The sequence below is a fragment of the Theobroma cacao genome, chromosome 9, assembly GCF_053813885.1.
Source record: "Theobroma cacao isolate CCN51 chromosome 9, ASM5381388v1, whole genome shotgun sequence".
In the NCBI taxonomy this organism is placed as follows: Eukaryota; Viridiplantae; Streptophyta; class Magnoliopsida; order Malvales; family Malvaceae; genus Theobroma; species Theobroma cacao.
Genome location: NC_142647.1, coordinates 3658232 through 3681744, shown reverse-complemented (window position 1 = coordinate 3681744; position 23513 = coordinate 3658232). Strand labels below are relative to the sequence as shown.

The 23513-nt window shown below is 34.6% G+C and overlaps 3 protein-coding genes and 1 pseudogene across 3 annotated transcripts; 2 read left to right on the top strand and 2 right to left on the bottom strand.

The window, feature by feature from the left end:
* Nucleotides 1–154: 154 nt before the first annotated feature.
* On the top strand, nt 155–2024 carry LOC18588225 (protein SMALL AUXIN UP-REGULATED RNA 16). Its single transcript, XM_007012490.3, has 3 exons — nt 155–301; nt 1083–1613; nt 1746–2024. The coding sequence occupies exons 2-3, from the start codon at nt 1149–1151 to the stop codon at nt 1758–1760; spliced, it is 480 nt and encodes a 159-aa protein (XP_007012552.1). The 5' UTR covers nt 155–301; nt 1083–1148; the 3' UTR covers nt 1761–2024.
* Nucleotides 2025–5556: 3532 nt separating this feature from the next.
* Nucleotides 5557–9424, top strand: LOC18588224 (sucrose synthase-like). The gene is made up of 13 exons (XM_018128022.2): nt 5557–5716; nt 5818–5935; nt 6060–6211; nt 6292–6484; nt 6581–6916; nt 7017–7112; nt 7215–7388; nt 7515–7631; nt 7725–7891; nt 7986–8210; nt 8295–8858; nt 8946–9084; nt 9185–9424. Exons 1-13 carry the CDS (start codon nt 5637–5639, stop codon nt 9212–9214), a joined length of 2391 nt encoding a protein of 796 aa, XP_017983511.2. The 5' UTR covers nt 5557–5636; the 3' UTR covers nt 9215–9424.
* A 201-nt stretch (nt 9425–9625) lies between these two features.
* Nucleotides 9626–10490, bottom strand: LOC18588223 (putative pectinesterase 53; annotated as a pseudogene).
* Nucleotides 10491–16784: 6294 nt separating this feature from the next.
* LOC18588222 (SAUR-like auxin-responsive protein family) lies at nt 16785–17476 on the bottom strand. Its single transcript, XM_007012487.3, has one exon. It carries the CDS (start codon nt 17436–17438, stop codon nt 17079–17081), a length of 360 nt encoding a protein of 119 aa, XP_007012549.1. The 5' UTR covers nt 17439–17476; the 3' UTR covers nt 16785–17078.
* Nucleotides 17477–23513: the final 6037 nt, after the last annotated feature.

The window sequence follows — 23513 nt, the reverse complement described above, 5'->3', positions numbered from 1 at the left end:
TGCGACAATTAATGACACGACAAATTCGTAGTCATAACAATTGAAAAATCCGGAAAAAATTAAAAAAAAAAAAAACATAGACACCACCAACTTGGATTTCTCTAACATAGATTTCGTCTTTTCGGGGATCCTCTTGGTTTTCCTTTTTTTGGAATCATTTTTTTTCCCCTCTTTCAATTTCTTTCGTTTGGAGAGCTTTGCTTTGCCATTCCCAAGTTTCCTCCAAAGCCTCTTTCCCTTTCCTCCTTTGCAATGGCTTTTCTTCTTGGGGCTCTCTGCTAACGCCTGCCCCCATACTCAGGTAATAAGCTTTTTTATTTTGTAATCTTTTTGCATGTTCTGTTTTGCTGAAAGATTTTTTTTTTTTTTTGCTCTTTTTTCTTGTATGGTTTTGCGAGTAATGAAAGCTGGGTTGGAAGAGGAGAATTTATGTGAAAGAGACTGTTTTGTCTTGATGTTTCATTGTTGATAATGGTTTTTTTTCTCTTACATGGTTTAAGGTTTCAATGAGTGGTTGGTCCGAAATAGCAGAATTTTGGATTGGACTTTTCTGGGGTAGATTTAAACATTTTAGTAATTGGAAAAAAGGTTAATATGAGTGGGATTTTTCATTGCTAGATGGCCATCAAGCTTGAATTATTGAAAATTAGGCTAGCTTTAATTTTGCAGATCTAGAGTGTTAAAATTGAAGCCTGCATATAAAATTTTGTTATCTGACTACACCTCAGATAAGCTTAAAAGCTAACAATTCTTATTTTGTTTTGGGATATTCTTAAGTCAATTAGCTTGATTTGTATTTGCTAAAAGGTTATTTAATTGTGTCAATTGCATCAGTTTCTGAAAGAGAGGGTGTAAAAGCATAATCATTCCTAGCAGGCCAATGTTAATATAGTGATGATAAGTATGTGATTGTTAGCTTAATTGTCATATTATGAGTATGGCAATCTGTTAGTTTGGTCTAGGTGAAGGAAACAATAATTATGTTGAATTTTGCGTGCCCCTTATGCATGACTTTATCCAATTTCTTTTAAAGGTGTTGATTCATTTGCTTTAATCGTGGAAATTTGTGTTTGCACATGTAGTGGAAGATCCAAACCCTGCAAATTCAATCCTGGGTTTCTTTTCACCGTTGTGGTGAAGATTTAAGGATGGATGACCAAGGTGGAAGCAAGTTGACCGGAATCCGGCAGATTGTTAGACTAAAGGAAATCCTTCAAAAGTGGCAAACTGTCACACTAGGCTCAAGGCCAAATGCCCCCCAGTTGGAAGAAAATCAGGGGGGTGTCTCAGGACCAGTTAACAAAAGGCTAACAAATGTTATGTGTTGTGATTCTGATGAGGAAAGCTGCCACAGTCCTGAACCACCGCCTGATGTTCCAAAGGGATATTTGGCAGTTTATGTTGGGCCAGAGCTTCGGAGGTTTATCATCCCTACGAGCTATCTCAGCCATCCTGTCTTCAAGATTTTGCTGGAAAAAGCTGAGGAGGAATTTGGGTATAATCACAATGGCGGGCTTACTCTCCCTTGTGAGATTGAGACCTTCAAGTATCTATTGAAGTGCATAGAGAACAATCATAAGGGTCACCCTATTGATAGCTCAGATTCTGAACAGGTCTTTTTTTGTTTTTAGCTAAAAGCATTTTCCTTTGTATGCCTATCTCTCATGCTTATGGAACAAGTTCATTGCTCATCTTCCATCTTCTCAAACTTTTCCCTAATATGAAGTTTCTACATGATTTTGCAGCTGGAGATTCAATAAATATTGGGAGAGACTAATTGTGCTGATCTTTATTGTGGCCAAGAACTTTGGGGTTAAAGCAAGGTCTCTTTTATATGCAGATTTTTTTTTTCTCATTTCTTTTCTCCTTTTTAATTGACAAACAATAGGGAACTTTTAGTTAGAAAATTTTCAGGTGTATGCAATGAATGTGATGAGGGGAGGGCAATGTCTCTCTGCCCTTATTGAAATGTGAGTGGCATCTAATGTTTGATTGATAATGAAATACTTCTATTGTTCAGAAAACCATGCAACATAAAATTGGTCCCAAATTAGAGTTCTAGGAATTCCATCTCGAATTAAGAGTTATCGAGCGAGATGGGTATGCTTCTATAGATTTATCCCGTAGTCTGCTGCACCCAGTTCACTTATTTATCTCCCATTGCTTAGTTGAGCCAAAAAACTTGTTAAATTCACAAGAAACAGGTGGTTACCAGGCTTACCGCCTTCATGCATCGGTTCCAAGTCTTGTCTCTAATGCCGGATGAGATAAACTGTATTTTGAGCATAATGTTGTAAGGCTAAATTTAATATTAGGAACCTTTGGGTGGACAATATGACGTTAGAACTTGTTTTCCTTGTTTATGCACATGCTACTAAGGTGAAGGTGGGAGAATAGTATTAGTTTTGTACGGGTGCAAGTGATTGTTTATTATTGAAGTGTCATGTGCGCCTTTGATAGTGTAGCATCAAACCAAATCTTATAATTGAGCCGTCCCCGTTCTGCCCCATTATGAATCTGGTACTAGAAGCTATGGAGATTATTTATTTTATTTTTGATAATGAAGCCATGAAAGACTATTGCCTAGTTTTGCAGCTCTCTTTCTTAAAATTGCACATGATCCACAAGATTACGACACCAATGCGCGATCAAAGATGTTTTCATATTTCAATTCCTTTATTCACCAAGATGTTGGATAGTAGCAGTACAAGAATTTATTACATGTATTCACATGATTATTTTCTAAGGGCTAAACTCTCTAACCATATGCACTTCTATGTTTCACTGGGGGAATTAATAGTATTCAGCATGAGCGTAGCGATCTTTGTAAAGACTATAAAGCACTCAATTCAGTGATTAGTGAATAATTTTTCTGTTCAAAGAACAAATAGTAAAATTCGGATTTCTTTTCTTTCGGATAAAAAAAATTCAATTGAATGTCTTTAGTTAATATTAATCAAAATAATAATTTATAAAAATATTTTCTATTGAAGCGACTATTTTTACCAAATTCAAAACAAAATAATGGATTAATTATATGTGGACTATTATTCTCTTTATAAATATTATTTTTTAAAAAAGGAGGAAGAGAAAAGTTTATTGATTTGTAAGAGTGGTTCTGACGTTGGGTATTGAGAGAACTTTCAAAATGTCTATAAACAAAGTTGTGAAGTCCACTCTAGCTTGTGGCTTCATATGATGTGGGCTTGTCCAAATCTCTCTCTCCCATGGGCTTGTTCCTCATCTCATCATATCGCATTGTAACTCTCTATCTCCCTCTCTTCCTCGTTTCCTCGCCCATCTTCCACAATCTTCTCATTCCTATAGAAAAAGGCAAAAGTAAAAAAAAAAAGGAAAGAAGCAATCACTATAAACGGAATCTTCCATTGAAAAATCTTAACAGTCTTAACTCTAGAGTGAAGCATTATTGAAAAACTTGAGGCATTTTACAAAGATTTATTTTCCTTTTAACAGTGATAGAGATTGGGGATTTGTTCAAGACTTGTTCCTGGCTTAGTTAACGAGGCTATGAATAAGACACTAGTTGCTGATGTGTTTGAAGAGGAAATCATGAATGTTATCAAATGTAACTGTGCTACAAGTTTTTTTCCCACCATACGCACTTATTGAAAGAAATTATCAACATTGTCTTGATTTTTAAGATTGAGAAATTTAAAGAACTTCCTACCTTCTTTTGTGTTCACGTTCAAGTCATTTTTCAAATCTTTTTACATTTAAATGCTCTTTCAAATATTTACCGATTACCAAATATTTTTTTTATATTCATACAAGTATCTCTATTCATCAAGTTCTTAACTACTCTTGCTAAATCAGTTCCCTTCCACAATCACAATCCGTTACGTGTCATCTAAAAGAGGTATAACGTGATCAAACTTGAAAACAACTTTGATCATTTTTTATGTGTTATAGATTTTCACAATGAAGCATGCCACGTAACGTCTAATATATAAGGTCATTTTTGTAATATTATAAGATATGTATGATAATATTTTTTCCCGATGCATAGTTAATTTCCTTGTTGTAATTTTTATATTATATTTTATTTTAAATAGTTGAATGTTGTTTGCATCATTTAATGGTCAATAAATCACTTTAAGATTATTAGTCTACTTGTATTTTTTTTCTTTATAGATGCATGTGTCACGGCATAGGACATATAGTTTTTCATGATTGCGTGATATTTTAAGTAGAAGTGAGATGTGCCATTTAATTAATGAGAACCTAACCAAATTGATTCAAAAGGAAATAGTAGAGTCTTGGCTATCCGAATCAAAATTGAAAAACTTTGATTCTTTTCAAACTCTGGTGGTTAAATCACTCAATCAACTTTTTGCGTCAAAGACGAGACTTGGTAACCTTAAAGATTGATGCTTGGTTCTGGTATAGAAGAACTGAGTGACAACTCCAAATTTTCCCTCAAGGAGTCAGGGACAGTACCCGTACCTTTTGCATTAATCTTAACAGATTTTTACATTCAATTATTAATAATTATTTTATATATTTAATAGCTTAAGCGGAACATATAAATTGAAATCCATGACCTTGGTTTCTTAAAAAAAAAGCAAGTAAAAAGGTGGTTGTGAAATTATTACAGCTTCATAGCCAATAAGATCTGGTTTAATGTAACCAAGAACCAAACCAAGTTTGAACCAAGCTAGGTAGCCCTCTTCCCAAAAATAGGCCTCTTGATCAAATAAGGGGAAAACAAAAAGAAAAAACATTGGCCAGTGGAATTGAACGTAAAAAACCTCAAACTCTAAGACAGACTGATCCCTGGTTGAATTGAGACCAAAAAAGTAAGCCCACTTGTGCCTAACGCCCAGTTTTAAGATTACTGTCAACAGAAGCCAAAGGGTTATGTTTTTTTGTTCGCTCCAATTGTAGTAAGTTAATAATACAGTCTAATCTTTTGGGTACAACATATGAACTTGCTCATTAAGTTTCTTCCTCACTTTCTTTACCTGATTTTTCTACGTCTGTGCTTATTTTTATGGTAATTTCTTGGACAGAAAATATGTTATTTCTTTCATTTAAGTTATGATTTTATGTCCATATGTTGGTAGAGTTAGTTCTGAGCATTTAGGGGGTTGCCATTTTTAGTTCTGTAGTCACTCTCTATATATTCAATGCATTGTCGCTACCTTGGACCTCACTCCTCCCAATAATCTATCTTCTTCTCTGTTACTCATCTTTTGTCTTTCAGAGGTTTTTTTTGGCTTTAGGTAGTTCTTCACCCTCCAATTAGGTACTTTTGGTTCTCTCCTTTTGTAATTAACAAGTCATTTCTTTGAGTATTTTGCAAACTTCTTTGCTTTATTATTATTATTATTATTATTATTATTATTTGAATCTTCTAAGAGCCTCAAAATTCTTAACTACGTGTTTGCTCTTTGTTTTTGATCTAGCTTCCATCCATTTGCTTTTAATTCTCTAATTTAATGCTGTAATTAGGTATCTGCATTTGGTTGCGTCTAACTTTTTGGGTCCTACTGCTACAACTTGCCCTTTTATATTGATCTATTCCATCGTCTCATCATATATATGTTGCATGTCCTGACTTTATCCATAGCCTAATTCTTAGTATATTCCTTCCCCTGCCAATTCAGGAGAAAACAATGGCTTCAGGAAGCGTTTGTGAACATTTGGGTGAATCTCTGGCTACTCATCCTGAGCAGGCAAAGGCTATCTTGTCAAGGTATATCAAACATCTGCTTCCCTGATCTTTCTGTTTCAGTATGATAAAAACTACTATTAGTTGTTCATTAGTTTGACTTTATTGTTGTACAAATCATGCAGGATTGAAAGCCTTGGGCGGGGCATTCATAAATCCCAAAAGCTGCTATCAATTCTTGATAAGGAGGATGGACAGCAAGCACTTGATGGGATAATTGTCGATGTCCTCAGGACTACACAGGTGGGATTAAATCACCTTTTTTTTTTTCCAAAGTTGTCTTGGTTATGTTTGTTGGATTCTTGACTAAGATGTTTGACGAGAATATTGGACAAATACGTCTCGGTTATCTAATATTGTTGTACAGGAAGCTGTAGTGTCGTCTCCATTGGTTGCCCTTGCCATTCGTCCAGCTCCTGGTGTTTGGGAGTACATAGCTATTGATGTCCAGAAGCTCTTCGTAGAGGAAATGCAAGTTGCTGAGTATCTGCGGTTGAAGGAGGAAATCGTTGATGGAAGGTAGTTTACAGCTCCTGATTTTCTTATTCTTCACGTTATACCGAGTTTATATCTAAACGATGTTCAATGATGGGATTCAGCTCCAATGGCCAGTTTACGCTGGAATTGGACTTCGGCGCGTTCAATAATTCTATTCCTCGCCCATCGCTTTCTAAGTCCATTGGGAACGGCATGGATTTCCTCAATCGCCACCTTTCTGCCAAACTGTTCCAAGACGAGGAAAACTTGAACTTACTGCTTGAATTTCTCCAGATTCATTGCCAGAAGGGAAAGGTAAGCCATGCTAAATATACATACCCTCTTTTTAATTTCCCTTCTGTTGAAGCTAATAGATTCTTTGTAATAAATTGCGCAATTTTCATGCCACAGGGTATGCTTCTGAATGACAGAATTCAAGGTGTGAATTCCCTCCAACATGCTCTGAGGAAGGCAGAGGAGTATCTAACTCCTCTACCATCTGATACCCTATACTCTGCTTTTGAGAAAAAGTTCCAGGAGATTGGTTTGGAGAGGGGATGGGGTGATACCGCTGAGCATGTTCTAGAGATGGTCCATCTTCTTCTGGATCTCCTGCAGGCACCTGATCCCGTCACTCTTGAAACTTTCCTTGGAAGAATCCCATTGGTCTTCAATGTTGTGATCATGACTCCTCATGGATACTTTGCCCAAGACAATGTTTTGGGGTACCCTGACACAGGTGGCCAGGTCAGTTTTTGCAACCCTAAACTTTTAATTTTCCTGATTTAAGAAGTAGATGAGGCAATTAAAGTTGTTCTAATTTTAATCAAATAACTTTTACTCATAGGTTGTTTACATCTTGGATCAAGTCCGTGCCTTGGAGGAAGAGATGCTCCACCGTTTCAAGCAGCAAGGACTTAACATTACCCCACGCATCCTTATCGTGAGTATTCTTATGTTGTATCAGTTTGTTTTGACTCCTTTCTTTATCAGAAATAATTTTAACGCGATGTTTGATGCTTAATTTGACTGTTTTTTGGACCAGATTACTCGACTCCTCCCGGATGCTGTGGGAACAACTTGTGGTCAGCGTCTTGAGAAAGTGTATGGAACCAAGTATTCTGATATTCTTCGAGTTCCGTTCAGAACAGAGCAGGGAATTGTACGTAGATGGATCTCAAGATTTGAAGTCTGGCCCTACCTGGAGACTTACACTGAGGTGAACCATATGCTCTGAACATCCATCTTCTCGTGTCCATTTTTCTTCCATAAGTTAACTTTTCTATTATATGTATTACTACTATTTGGGTTTTTTTTTTACAAGTAAGTTTCTCTTTGTTTTCAGGATGTTGCACTTGAAATATCCAAAGAGTTTCAGGGCAAGCCAGACCTGATTATTGGGAATTACAGTGATGGAAATATCGTTGCCTCTTTATTGGCACATAAGTTTGATGTTACACAGGTTTGTTAAAAGCTAATTAATTGACTATGTCCTTTTGCTGTACTTGGATCTTTCTCTTTCAGTCTAAAAACTTAACTTGGCTGTTTTATGCAGTGCACCATTGCTCATGCTCTGGAGAAGACGAAGTACCCAGATTCAGACATCAACTGGAGAAAGCTTGAGGATAAGTATCACTTCTCCTGTCAGTTTACTGCTGACCTTATTGCTATGAACCACACTGATTTTATCATCACCAGCACTTTCCAAGAGATTGCTGGAAGGTAATATATCTTCAAGTTTTCTATATATGATTGCCTTGTGTAATGCTGCTACTTATTGGAGAGCCTAACAATGTTGCCATTCCCATGATTTCAGCAAAGACACACTAGGCCAATACGAGAGTCACATTGCCTTCACTCTTCCTGGGCTCTACCGTGTTGTTGATGGGATTGATGTGTTTGATCCTAAGTTCAACATTGTCTCCCCTGGTGCTGATATGAGCATATACTTCCCTTACACAGAAGAGAAACGGCGGTTGAAGAAGTTCCACCCAGAGATTGAAGAGCTTCTTTACAGCCCTGTTGAGAATGCAGAGCACCTGTGAGTTTCTATCCTGTTTTACACCATTTAACTTTCACTAAATGATATGACTATGTTAATAATTACTTAAATGCTATTTTGCAGATGTATACTGAAAGATCGCAATAAGCCAATTCTGTTTACCATGGCAAGGTTGGATCGAGTAAAGAACTTAACTGGACTTGTAGAGTTCTATGCCAAGAACAGCCGGCTGCGTGAGTTGGTTAACTTGGTAGTAGTTGGTGGAGATAGGAGAAAGGAATCCAAGGATTTGGAAGAGAAGGCCGAAATGAAGAGGATGTATGAACTAATTGAAAAATACAAGTTGAATGGCCAGTTCAGATGGATTTCTTCCCAGATGAACAGAGTGAGAAACGGTGAACTCTATCGTCACATTTGTGACACCAAGGGAGCATTTGTTCAGCCTGCTCTGTATGAGGCTTTTGGCTTGACTGTCGTTGAGGCCATGACCTGTGGCCTACCAACATTTGCAACTTGCTATGGAGGCCCTGCTGAGATTATCGTTCACGGAAAATCCGGCTTCAACATCGATCCTTATAATGGCGATCTGGCTGCTGAGACCCTCGTCCATTTCTTTGAAAAGTGCAAGGCAGATCCATCTTATTGGGATAAGATCTCTCAGGGAGGCTTGAAGCGCATCCAGGAGAAGTAAGCAGAAAGCCTCTATTTTTTAACTCATTGTGATATATATTTTTCTTATGAAAGCACCCATTACTCGTATGTTTTCCTTTGTAGGTATACATGGCAGATTTACTCTGAGAAGCTATTGACTCTGACTGGAGTCTATGGTTTTTCGAAACATGTTTGTAACCTCGAGCAACGTGGGCGCAAGCGTTACATTGAAATGTTGCATGCATTGATGTATAACAAGCGGGTAAACATTCATGTCCATATGTTTGAACCTCTCGGTAAGGATTTGTTCAACTGAATAAGAACGTTTCTGTTGAGTAATCTTATTCTTATGTAATTTTCAGGTTATGACTGTTCCTCTAGCTGTTGAGTAAAGAAAAAGGCGATGAGGAGGCACAAGGCTGGACCAAATGAAGTTTTGGAATGGCTATTGAAATTTGATATTTCCTTCGTTTCGTTTTTATCTCGTAATTGTTTTGAACTCGGGATTTGTCCCACCTTTAATTTACTCCCTTATTATCCCTGGGAATGTTTTGAACCTCGGTTTGGTCCCAAGGATTGCAATAAAGTATGGTTTATATTAATTTCTCTTAATCATATCGTTTCTTCTTTTACCTTTGGTGATAATTTTGCATTTGCAAGCAGGATTTGTACTCACTGCAGACGCATCCGAATCTCAAGTAAAAAGAATATTTATAACATTATAATTTCTTACTAACAAGATAATTATACAAATTATTTAATTAAAATTATAATACAATACTAGAATTAGATCATGAATAAGACTAATCATATGTCTCATTTACTTCTGTAACATACACAATTTTATTACATAAGAGTTCTCTTCTTATAACACTCACTTTGATTATCTTACAAACTGATAAACATCTAATCACCTTCCCTCTCAGCACCAACAGATAGACAAATATATTTGCAGAACATTGCTCCTTGTGTTTAGTAAAGTTTTCACACCTTGGGAGGTGGGAGAAGCCAATTGCTTCAGTGGATATAAGTTATGCTTAAGAAGGGCTTCGCCTCATTCTCACTCAGAATTTTTGCATATCCAACTCGAACAGAGGAAGTAGCCTCCGCCCCATACACACTTGTATTCTCCATAATATACAGTCCTGCAAATGACTAAAGTAATCCCACGTTAATTTTATGATCAAAACCATTAATTTTAGCAGTACGAGAATAATATGTGAGCTCCAGATGCACACTGGTTGTGGTTGCGCTCAGGGTGCCCTTCAGTGGACCAGCCTTCGCTGTTGATGATGGTGCCCATGTATGTGAAAGTAAAGATGACCCTAGGCCTTAGCTTCCATGGACGGCCAAGGTAAGTGGTACTGTTGCCTGCACGGGTTATTTTGCAGTAAAGGAATGTAAATCCACTATCGCTGCCTACATCTTCCCTGCCTTTTGCTGTGATCACCCCAGATGCCTTGCAACAGATTGAATTGTGGTGTTCTGCATCAAAAAACGCACACATACATCCTTGCAAGAATTACTCTGGTGCAGGAACAAAATGATTTTCGGTATATATGGCCTTTAGAAAGGAAGAAGGGGGGTAGTTACCAAATAAAGGGATTTGCCATTTCCAAAGATGAAATCAACAGTGCCTTCAATGTAGCAGTCTTTGAAGAAATGCATGCCCTTATAGTCACACAGGGATTTGCAATACATATCATCCTAGACAATGTTTAGGATGCAAGAAAGAAATGGCCTTGTTTTCTTCGCTAAGCAAGAAGGAGATGGGCCTTAGAGAGTTTCTGAATTCAATTTCAACTTTCGTTGTAAGCCCATCTTCATAAAGCAAGCAACCCAAAGAAATAATGTAATAGTATACAATCGGAGGCTACTTCTGTGCTTTACCTAAAATCTTCAATTCGGTCGGTCAATGGGCTTCAGTGCCTGATGACAGAGGTCCATTTTATAAGGTTTCTAAGGCACATTTGGTAGTTTTTGGACCACTTTTTAGCTTTCAGATCAGAGCCATTTTCGAGCGCTCCCGAGATCCGACTCAAAGCAATTTCATAGACTCTACATCCAAGCCCCACTAGTAGCAAGAGCCCACCAGATGGGATCGAACCATCCGACAGTAGCTCTGATTCGGTCTCATCTGCAGAAAGTAAAACGACAATGTACCCAACAAGCTGCCAAAACTTAAAACAACTTTGCTATTATCTAACTTAACAACTCCACGCAACTGAAAGCATTTTCAAACTTTTAAGCAAGCCCCCTCCTCATAGTTCTCCATACTTCCCTTGAAGTTTCTCCCAAGGATCATATAGTACCCTTTGTTCATCCCAGAAGAAGTAATTCAAAACTTTCCATTTTAAGCAGCCCGATATGTGGACTCTTATAACTCTTTGGCATCGATAACTCTACCTAATTTCAAAGCAACGATACCATACATTTGATAAGAACAATAATAAAAAGTAGTAGTAGTAGTAGTAATTTCCATATGTATAACTCAATTATTGAATTGAAAGAAAACTCTCTCACTATCAACATTTTTCTTTTATCAAACACATTAATGTACAAAATTTAATGTCGAACTTTGGACAAAGCGATCCATCAAATGAGACTCAAAGTGAAAACTGGACAAGCAATCAATTACTATATATATGATACTTAGAATAGAACTTAGAGTTAGGGTAATTAATAGCCTCTCCCCATTTTCTCCCCATTTTCTCATCGTTTTACGTACTGAAATTCCGACATAGAAGGTAAGAGAGCACATGCCTTATGTATTTTGGTTATCATCTCCGCTAGTTTTTCCCTACTCTACTCCTACATTCAATGCTAGATCAGCATTCAAGATGTTCATTATCATCATCCACGTCAAGGTGGTCCTCTTTTCCTCATTCCACATGCATGGCTGCTTGCTTTTTTTTTCTTTTGACCTTTATCTTAACTGAAACCCACTGCTCAAGAGCAATTTGACAAAAGCTCAACTCCTTTTTAGTTTGTTTCTGCTTCTTTTTTTATCGAGAGGATGAATAGAACCCATAGTTTTGGGTGGTGGGAACGTGGGCGTTTTAGACCTGAGACATCACAATTCACATGTCATGTCGTTTAATTGGTTTTGAACTTTTGGATTCTAGTGGCTACAAGGATACTGTTGAATGCAAATATACAACGTTTCTTGAAAGAGACCTATGCTCGAACGCAAAGATTTTAGCCCCAAACAAATTTATTTCTTGAGCCACCCATGAAAATGATAGGAATTTTTTGTAGATGAAAGAAAAGGATCCAAACAAGAAGCATTTCCTTTTAACATATTTTATGACTCAGATCATGCCTGAAAACAAAGACTGGGAGTTACCTGATTCAATGCATATAAATTAACCAAACGATAGCCGTACAAATTTCTGATACGTCTCATACGTCCATGCCTTCACTTTAACGTGCAAAATGGTATCCAACTCATGAGTTCTTGTATCTGCACCGCATGGCTCTTTTACATTATCAAGGCAAGTTGTTCCATGTCAGCCAGAGATATAGATATACGCGTGGATATGTTCAGGGCTTCTTAGCTATATTTTGAGTGTTTTTGACTGCAAAGAAGGCATGGAGACTCATCGATATGGCTGAAGCTTTTTTTTTTATTATTTTCTTCTCAGTGATTTGTCCTTTTCGTGGCAGTTGGTTAGGGCCCCCTCATGGGCTCGTAAATATGTATGCAGTAGACCGTAGACATCATTCCCTTATCCCATTCCTACACTATCATTTGGTTTCCATTCATGTGCAGCTCTCTCTTCTCTCCTCTTGGGCTTTGTTTTTTGTCTTGATTGTTCTCATACATAAAACATGGGTACTCCTATCTGTCAATATATATCTTCAGTACGTTTATTTAAATAGCAACCGACCAGGTTCATGAACAAGGGTTACCATGCCTATATGGCTTAGAACCGTTAGACAAGGTGCGACTTAATGACAAAAACTAATATAAAATGGCTCAAAGAACATCAGAGATCATTCAACTCCTAGAGTCCACTGCCTTTTGGATCATCATCAACTCACTTTTTTACTATTAGTATGCTTTTAGTAATTAACATGGATTAGTAGGTTTATATTAAATATATTTTTTCGGTATTTTAATAATAAAAATAAAACATTGACACAGATAGATTCTTCACTAGCACTCATATACACTTGAGAAAGCAAAAAGAGATGGATATCCAAGAATTATGTGGAAGTCAAAATGACAATGATGGCATCATATTAGACAGATGTTACAGCATCTGATATGCAAAAGTAATCTTAGTGAAGGTGCAATGTACATATAATGTTTGGAGAAAATATCAGACATAAGATTTGTGTACCAAACCAGATGAAACAATCATATCTATTTGCATATCATAATTGAGAAAAAAAATGTATTTATTCCTTGGCTCTCTCCTCTGCATGTGTGTGTGTGTGTGGGAAAAGGGAATCACACGAAAATCCAATCTTCTAAAAGCATTATTATGCAAAATTGGGGACAAAAATTCCTTGAGTAACATGGGCCTATGATCACCCCAAATCCGATTTCCACGACCAGCTCCCACGTGGGCTGGTCTCCATTTCGTTCTTTCTATTTCTCCCTATAGTTCCTACTACTACTTACTACTACTAGTAGTCTAATACTAAAGCTGCCTTCTGACCGACTGACTGACTTGTGGCTGACCGAGTGGTAGATGTTGAAAAGACAAATATACCCTACATTGCAGCTGTTATTACACAAAAGGACGGAGGGTTGGAGCGTAAGATGATTTGGCGGCATCTTCCCCTAAAAAAGCCGCAAAAAGCGGCCGTCTCTTTATGGAAGGTAGCTAGCCAGCTTTGTCTTCTTCTGTGCTGACAGGCGACCCCTTATAAACTACTGCAAGGTTAATTTCGTCTTTTTGTTATGTCTAATTAGCACTAGACAGCTCATTTACCCATGCTTTATGAACAAAAGTCTTTTCTTTCCCTTCCTTTTCGCGGCTTACAATTGTAATCTGCTAAGCTTTCCAGATCATAGATTTAATTAGCCCTGTTCAATTACCTTTTCTTTTCATTTAAAATTTAAAATGACAAACTCCTCCTCCTATGGATTAAGGAAAATATATGGTCATCTTATAATCCCATTTCAATTAATTGTGCAAAAACAAAGAAATACACACTATGTATAAGAAAAAAAATATAAAAAAAGTATAATACATAAAAAATTTTGAATTATTTAAAAATTCAAATAAATTTTATTTTTTATTATATTTAATTAAATTTTTATATTTTATTTTTAATTAAATAAGTCTTTACAATTAATAATTGATTATTTATTATTAATCAAAATATCACTTGACATTTACGTTGATGTGATATACTGATATATTATAATAGATGATAATATAATGTAATTATATGATCATGTGACTTTTTTATCATACACTTCAGTTTCAAGTGAGAATGAAATGATAAGTGGTATTTTGATTAAATAAAAATTAGTCAAGCGTTAATCATAAGGATATATTTGATCTAAAATAAAAATATAAGAGCTTTAATGAATGAAATAAAAAATAAATTATTTGAATTTTTAAAATAATTTAGAAATTTTTAAAAAATATTTTGTGTACAAAATAAATTCATTAAATTCAAGTCAATGTGGAGTGAAGTGATATAGAATCACTTATTTTTGTTTAGTTAAATTAAATGAATTTTTCTTTTTAAAAAATAAAAAAGTCTATATTTAATTACAATTTTATGTGCATAATATATATTAATATATGCACTATATGTCAATCATGTATGAATTAATATGACATTCAAATAACCTTAAAAATATTATAAGATCTTTTATATACTTATTAGGAAGTCCAAAGGGTTGTGAAAATTAGAAGTTAGAACTTTCAACATTAACCAAAAAAAAAAATTTATCACCAACATATAACTAGAACAAATACAAATATACAACATAATTAAAGCGGATTGATTAGTTCTTCATCTCAGGCACGGTAAAAGGAAAAAGAAAAAAGGACAAAAAGAAAGAAAGAAAAGGAGTTGCCCCAAATTAATTACATAATAAAAGCAATAAAAGAAAAAGGGTCAAGTATATACTGTTGTATAAGCAGAAGAATGTTTTTTGCACACAATTAAGGGAAGGTGGTCATGGGAAGGATTATACTAAAAAATAATGTCAAAACCATCATCAGTAAGATTAGCTGTCATCGACTTTATTCGTGATAAGGATTATTGGACTGACTCTTAAATGTTCATTTTTCCCAAATGCTTATGAGCGGGTGACTAAAGACTGTGTACATAATTTGACTTAATAATTTATCTAAATTATCAGAGAACCGAAAACATTAATTCTTTATAAGTAATCTCAACTTTAATCAAGAGACAAGGTCATGGCACCGCCCATTTTTCTTATAGATTCCAATCATTAGATTGAATTTAATTTAAGATGTATATCTTCAATTTCTTAATCATAAGGGATCTTAGAAAATTAAATCGCTGCTAATTAGGGAGTGTTGGAAGCAAAATTCAATGGGTGGTACGTGCCAGGGTGCTGACAAGCTTGGAAGGTACGTACAATCGAGTGTGAAAAGTAAAGCACCAGCTTTGAGGGTGGCCATGGCAGCGTGGCAAACGCGTTACAGATGCTAATGCGTGTACTGTACAAATTTTCGTGTCTTCCACTTATCAAAATCTTCATCATCTTTGTGTCTAACCAACAAAAAGCAACAAAGCTAGGAGAGCGTGTGGCTATATCTCAAAATAAAATAAAAAAGAAGCATCTTTAACAACCCAATTATGAGCAATTTGAACCATACATTTCTTAATATAAATTTATGAATATAATATAAGTGAATTTGATTGAGTAATCAGCTTTTTCTTTTAAAAAACATAAAGGAGTCTTGTTTGCCTTGTTGGTCATCCCACAAGACTGTCGACTTCCTGGCTCCGGCTTTGTTGTCTCGGAATCTAGACACTCTTTTTGCAGCTGCCTTGCTGGTGCATTTTTTTGCTATGAAAAAGACACAATACAGGGCTTTGATTTGCTTATTCGGGGCAATTTCCCGGCAAGGTTGGGGAATGCCAGCAAGTTACTTGATCAATACTCTAAATTGAATAAAATAACATGTGAAGACGAAATTAACCAAACCATCAAGGGGATTAGCGATTTTGTTCCCTGATGACAAGAGTACTCTTATTGGAGCAGATGATTGAGGTTGTTCCCTAATCTCTCTGCCCAACAGTAAAATATTAGTTCTACTATTTACCTTCAACTTTTAAGATCTTTAAACAGGCTTTCTTACCTAGACTACCCCTTAAACAGGACTCAAGTAATTGGTTGCTTACTTTTAGTTTAGCAAGGCCCTTTGCCGTCTCTGGTTTTTTTTTTTTTTTTCCAATGGCCCGAAACTTTATCTCACAAAGGCTGCAGGCAATGCAACGAATTACTCCACAGTACTTCTAATCTCACAAATTCAACTGTGGCTTAAAACTTTCCACCTCCAAAAGATAAGAAAAAAGGTTTTAGTACTTCAGGTTCCTGAATCCTGAGTTCCAGGTAGACTTGTTAACTTTCTGGGAACCCTTTTCTCCAAACTTTTTAATCTTTGCTTCTCCCAGGTGCGCCCAATTTCAACTATATCATCAAACTTCACTTTTACCATTTGACAAACTGTACTTCCACTTGATAAATAGAGATTGTCACAATATGGAAGACAAACATAAAAGATGCGGAGCCCAAGCTTCGCTGTAGTATACTTTTCAAGCACTATTAATGTTTAGACAAAGTTTTTTTCTTTTTTCTTCTTCTTTTTGGCCATGTTTGAGGTAAAGATTGAATGACTATGATTTCAAAATCACCCCATATCTCTTCTCTCCCTTCTTTTTCTTCTTCATTCTTTCTCTTACGGATCAAATCAGTGAAACCATAGAAATGTTACACATTTCTAAGAACATTTAGGATAAATGAACATTAATCTCTTATATATATGATTATAAAAAAAATGACAATGAACAACATTGATACACAAATAAAATCACCCACCAGGCTTACAGATTAGCCGGCGTGAAATCGGTTAACTCCACACCGTTGAAATTAACTGCCTCTCTCTCATCAGCGCAGTCTCCCTTTTCCCTCAACCATCATTTTATGGTTTCTTCTACACGGCCTAATCACATTATTATCATTACATAATGTACAGCTTTGGTACGATGCGAATGACCACACGGGAACATTTCTTTCCTCCAAAAAACAAATTAACAAGCGTAGAACTCGACGAGCTCCTCCAAAGACTCAGGCTGAGGATCAGCATTTTCAAGCATCCAGAGCAAGTGCTCGAACAAGACAACCTCGCACGACACGTTGATGGTGTCGTTTTCTCCCGACCGTTCCACAAGCTCCCGAAACAAAGGGTTGTCGATAATATCGGAGCTAATAAGGTACCGCCTCCGAGATTTTCCCACGTAGACAGGCTGGAGATTGGCTGATGACTCGTCGTCGATGTCCGAGGCCGCCACTACAGAGCTGGACGTCGGGCGGCTTTGCTTGTTGTTGAATGAGTTTAGCTTCTTGAGAACTGACTTGAGCTTCGTTAGCTTATTGCTGCCTTTCGCCATTGCTCCTTTGGGGGGAAGGGGTTTAGGATTTTGAAAGAGCTTCGGAACTTTGGAATGTTTTTGCTTTGAAGAGAAAGAGGGGTGCTTGTGAGCAAAGAAAAGGGGAGGAAGGTTCGTTTATAAAGGAGTTTGGGAAGGGTGGAATTGTAAATTTTTTTGAAATGCGGTTACACGAGTTGGGCCCAGGTGTGGGGTCAGGGTATTGTAAAAAGATAATGGGCCTGCGCTTATTGAGTCTGGGTTCTATAATCAATCCCTTTGTTTTAAAATTTGTACGTAAAATGCCCTTTAGGCCTTAACTGCCGGTTTGGTGTGCAATTGAATACTTTAGGATGAAGAATATTCTGAACTTAGAAGTTGACAAACAAATTTTTAATCAAATATTTTGATCCTCCTAAACAAAATTTTTTTTTAATTCAACTCTTTAAATATATCTATTATTAAATTAAATTAATGCTTAGGTGCCAGTAATTTCCCAAATGAGGAATGCATGCTAAGAGAGCGAAGCTATGAATTAGTGAAGGGATTTTGTCTGTATTTGGCCCTTAAAAATTCACTTACCAACTAGAAAGTTGTTGCGTCCATCATTTAGAACAAATGATTCAACTACCGAAAGACAATTAGAAAGAAAGAAAGAAAGAAAGAAAACACTACTAATGTCAAAGAAGTAAAGAGAACCAAGGAAATATCCTCTCATAATTAAATGCATTTACCCATGTATAGTAATTAAATGAAATTCAAGGCTATGAACTAAAAGATAAAGCAAAAGCAAAAAGAGATTTAATTTGACATTATGATTTGGTTTGAAATTAAATTTGAAAGAAGAGATGGTAAGCATAATTCAAACACATTGGAGTGGTTTCGTCACCAATATCCGTCTTCTCGTGCAGGCATCAACCAGAAAGTTGTTGGTTTCTATACAGATTATTTATTCACAGCTCTTTTCCTTTGAACTAATTGATTTTTTTTTTTTTTGTTCTTTCCATCCTTTTAATTGAAGAAAACAGTTACTTGATGGTGATAGACATGTGCAAGAGTGTTGCAAAGGGTTCAAATATGTTATCCAAATTCTTTTTCCTTTCTTTATTCATCTTTTTTTTTTAATCCAAGATTTGAAAAGGTTAAAAAAATAATTTTCTATAGCAGAAGAAAGCGACTACCCTCCTCCTCCTCCTCTCCTATTCCAGAATCTAGACCAATCGGTGGTAATAGCTATCAGCATTTTCTATTCAAATTTTGAACAACAAAAAACAAAGAAAAAGCTAATGTGCATGCAAGTAAGAGATAAAGATTTCATTGGCTGGCTGTATGTTGAGCTCAATATTTAATTTAATGTTCAGATTCTTGATCAACTGTTTGATGTATTGACTTATTCTCTTCTTCCAGCTTTGCTCAACTTTTTTTTTTTTTTATTTAGAAACTGACCTTTATTCTCACCTGTCATCATGTAAATGATTATAGTCATTTTTTTATATATGGGAAACTTTGCATTTTCTTTTTTATTGCAGCAAAGGCTTAAGAAAAAGGCACAACCTTTTTCTTTTACACATGTTAACTAATTTTTTAACCTAAACAGTGCATGTAAATTAAATATCAATAGGGAATTAAGCTGGGGAAGAAAGTGTGATGGGTGGTTTTTTTTTTTCTTTCTTTTTCCTACGTTAACTTCTGAAATGCCTTGAATTCCTATATTTTATAGCTTTTGCACGTCAACCTCACATGCAAAGGCCATGAACCAAGGTTGGTGTTCCACTGTTGGGGCTTGTGATCTCAAACAACGACCGGTTTTCATGATATTAAAGCAAAGTTTCTGTTTTTTGAACTTGGAAAAAAGTTAGGAAGGACTTAAGAATTATGCACCTTTTACATGATTTTGGGATTTCTTTATAGCTTGTGGTTACAATATTTAGCATATAGCTAGCTAGGTTACGAAATCTAACAGTGCAAAATCAGATATCTCGAGTTCTTTACCAAGCAGTGAAAATCATAAGAATGATGCGAGAAACGAAGAGAGCATGTTAACGTCAGATGATTTTTCTGGGAACAATGTTCATGTGGTGAATAACAATTCCGGGGTTCAAGAAAATCCTTGATAAAGACAATTGACGGCGAATGAGCAAAGGCATGTGAGCAACACATGGAATTAAATTAATGTCCCAAAAATGTGAACCATCAACATATTAAATTAGCCCCTCAATCACACCCGGCCATTCTCTCCCCATGTGGTTTCATATAATATAATTACCATGTCAAGGAAAAAATGGCTAAGTGATTTTGAAGTAAAAAAATTGCTTTTGTTGTTTCGCAACTTGCATACAAAAGTCTTCACCAATAAAATCAATTGAATTAGATATATATCTCTTCTTCTAATTATGATTCATGATCTTTGTCATGTGATATAAATTGGGAATCAATCCTCTATTATCACTAGCATATAAGACACACAACGGTTTGGATTGAAGGAACAAAACAAATGCAAAGGAGATGATTGGTCGATGATTATCCTAATTCTTGCACACGCCATCTTTTTCCAAAGGTAAGACATAAACATTTAATAGAGTTTTCATTCCTTAAACAAGTTTTAATGATTGAAATGGGAACCATAAATGCCGGTTGATGATAATGATGAGAGAGATAATAATGTGAAAAACATTGTCATCATATGCAGAATTCAGTCTCTGATTTCTGTTGAATTAATGTTTGTTGATTAATGGCCTGCTTAATTTGATCTGTCGACGTTCTGCTCCCTCAGCCTCAATGAACAGCACTTGTCTGTGGATAAGATGAAAGATGATTAGCGAATGATAACAAAAGTTTACTTAAGACGACGACAAAGGAATAAATAAAGAGAAAGAAAATGTCTGGGGTGAGTGAGAGGGAAATAGAGAGAATGCATTTTTATATCTTCTTTCCCTGTCCGTATTACAACTATATATATCCATTACATGTTTAGAGATTAAATGAGGGGTTTGAATGAGGGCAAGGTTTTGTCAGAATCAATGAATAGAAAATTGTTTTGGATGGTAATGCAGTTTGGGTTCTTTATTGGGAACAAGATCCTATCATTTGCAGGATTTGCAACCCGGATGAAAATCAACAGGATCTACTTGCGCTTTGAACTTATTCTACCCGTTTTCAATTTCCCCATGATAAAAAATAAATAAAAAGGTGGGAGGAATTGAGATGTCTCCAAAAAAGAGAGATGCAAAGGAGAGACAAAAACATAAGATTTGTCTCTCTCTGATTGCGACCTGAATCATGCTTATTTGCATGTGCTTATGCACATTAATTACCAGGTCGTCGAGATTATCGACCATTATCAACGACATGCATGTAGCATGTGATGATTAGCATTATATCAAGCTGCCAATCAGTGTTAAGTTTGTCAGTTTGCCCGTTGCATGCGCCTCTTTTCTATGTTTCTGTTCAAACTTCAAGTTAGATTTTATCAACCCACTCTGCAGGATCCTCCTGTCTTAATGTTTCTAAACATTGGATTCTTCTCGATATGTAACTTGTATAGGATTAATAATTACCTGCTAATTTGCCGGATAGGGAGTTAATTATTCAGAACTTTTTGTAATTGACATGGCGAAGGGTTTCTCCATGACATGCGCTTGCTTGTCCGAGCTTATTGTTAACAATGAGCTTGTCCAAACACAACCACATAGTGGACATAGCCTCCAGGAAATAAGGAATCAGCTTGCCTCGGATGCTGCGGTACATCCCCAAGGTAGAAATCAAGTCATTGTATGTCACACCATAAATTACTCCTACATAATTGAAGATGAAAGTCAACATATAGCAATAGTACATCATATATTTCAAAGTTTCAATCAATATGAAAAACTTAAACAAAGCAAAAAAAAAAAATACTCATTTATTGAGAAGGGTTTTAATCGTAATTAAGATCAGAACAACAAAATCAAATCAAAAAATTCTTTGATCGACTCTCAAGAATCAATTTTTAATTATTTAATATATCGAAAAAATTTTGGATGTTAAACTTTTAACTTTATAATAAAAGTAATGGCAATGAAAAAAAAAATCAAAGAGTCGAATGGTAATTTTTTTTTTATCAAAGTAATAGATAATAATGAAAACATGACAAATTCAAATTGTTTCAATTTGTGGACTTGTCGAATATTTTAAAATTAACTACGGGTGGCTGTGCCCTGTCAATTTATGAAATGTCCCGTCATAAAAGGCAGAGGAAGATGCAATTGCTTCAAGTAAGGAAGAGAGACCTCCAAGCCTTTGATTGGCTCATTGCCGTCACCTATAGGTCATGTTTGGTAGCTGGAATGGCTAAGCCATTCCCTCTCTATTTCTTACAAAATTTTATCCCTTTGTTTGGTTTATTCTTGGGGAAGGAATAGCCATTCCAAAAGGAATGTCTATTCTTTAAAATTAGGCAAAAGCTTGGAATAGCTAATACCACCATCCTCCATGGTATTAGCTATTCCACACCTATGGGAATAAAATTTATACATTTTGGACTAAAATGTCATTATTTATTTTTAAAAATTATAAATTTAAATTTATAAAATGAATATTTTAAATTAAAATATAAAATATTAATATTTTTATATTTTAATTATAACATATTTAAATTATAAATAAAAAATTAGTATTTTAAAATATTAATTTTTAAATTATTAAGTGAAATTTAAATTAAAAAATGAAAAATGCAAATAGAGAAAAATAAATCTTATTATAATAAAAAGTTTAAGTTATTAATTATATATTATAAAATATTTTGAATTTAAAAATTAATTAAAAGTATTAATATTTTAATCATAATAATATTTAAATTATAAATTAAATTACCAATTATTAATATTTTCAATCAATTATAAATTATTAATATTTAAAAAATAAAATAAAAACAAATAATCATAATAACATTTAAATTATAAATAAAATAGTAGTATTTTATAATATTAATGATTAAATTACAAATAAAATATTAATACTTAAATAATCAACTATTAATATTTAAAAATATAAATTATTAATATTTAAAAGATAAAATAAAATAAAAATAAATAATCACAATAACATTTAATATTAATGATTAAAGTATAAATAAAATATTAATATTTAAACTATCAATTTTTAATATTTTAAATAAATTATACATTATTAATGTTTAAAAATAAAATAATTTAAAAATAAATAATCATTATAACATTTAAATTATAAATAAAATATTAGTATTTTGTAATATTAATGATTAGATTATAAATAAAATATTAATATTTAAAAAATAAAATAAAAATTAAATAATCATTATATAATAAATGGTATTTTTATCTTTTTATTTTTATTTTTTTTTATTTCAAAGTTATTTTTATCAACCAAACACTGTAATACGTCATAATAATTATTCCTACTCTATTTCATTTATCATACAAAACTACATAATACTTATTCTATTATATTCTCATCTCATTCTATTCCCACATAATAGCTATTCTATTCTATTCCTATCTATTCCGTGAACCAAACGTACTATAGTCCCATGCGCAAACATGCGGCGTGTTTATTATGTTGTTCACGTTTTCAATCAAAGGGGTTATACGCTTTAGATTGCAATTTGAACTCAATTTCATACGTATCCCAATGAGAATTTGTCGCTTTTTGTATGGTCCAGGATGCATATCAGCCCGTGTTTTGTTGTTGCTTTCTTTTCACTTTTCACATGATCACATCAGGCGTACGTAGTCTTCTCTTTTCTTCTTCATTCTGTTCTTTAGATAAATAGGAGAAAGAAGTGAAATTGTTCCAAAAATTTGCACTTTGGGCCTTTATGAATGAAAATGTACTGAATTATTATGGATTGGGCCCGACCCAAAGCATTTAACATATTAGCCTGGCTGTATATGACCTTTAGGTTAATGTCAATTGAGTCTTGCATTTTCTTTAACACTTTTTAAAATTAGTAAACATATTGTTTATAATAATATTTTCGTATTAAATAAAAATAGTTAAAAGTTAATATAATAAATTTTAACGAATTGAGAGAAAATATTATTTAATATGATTATTTTAAAAATTATTTTTAAAACACTT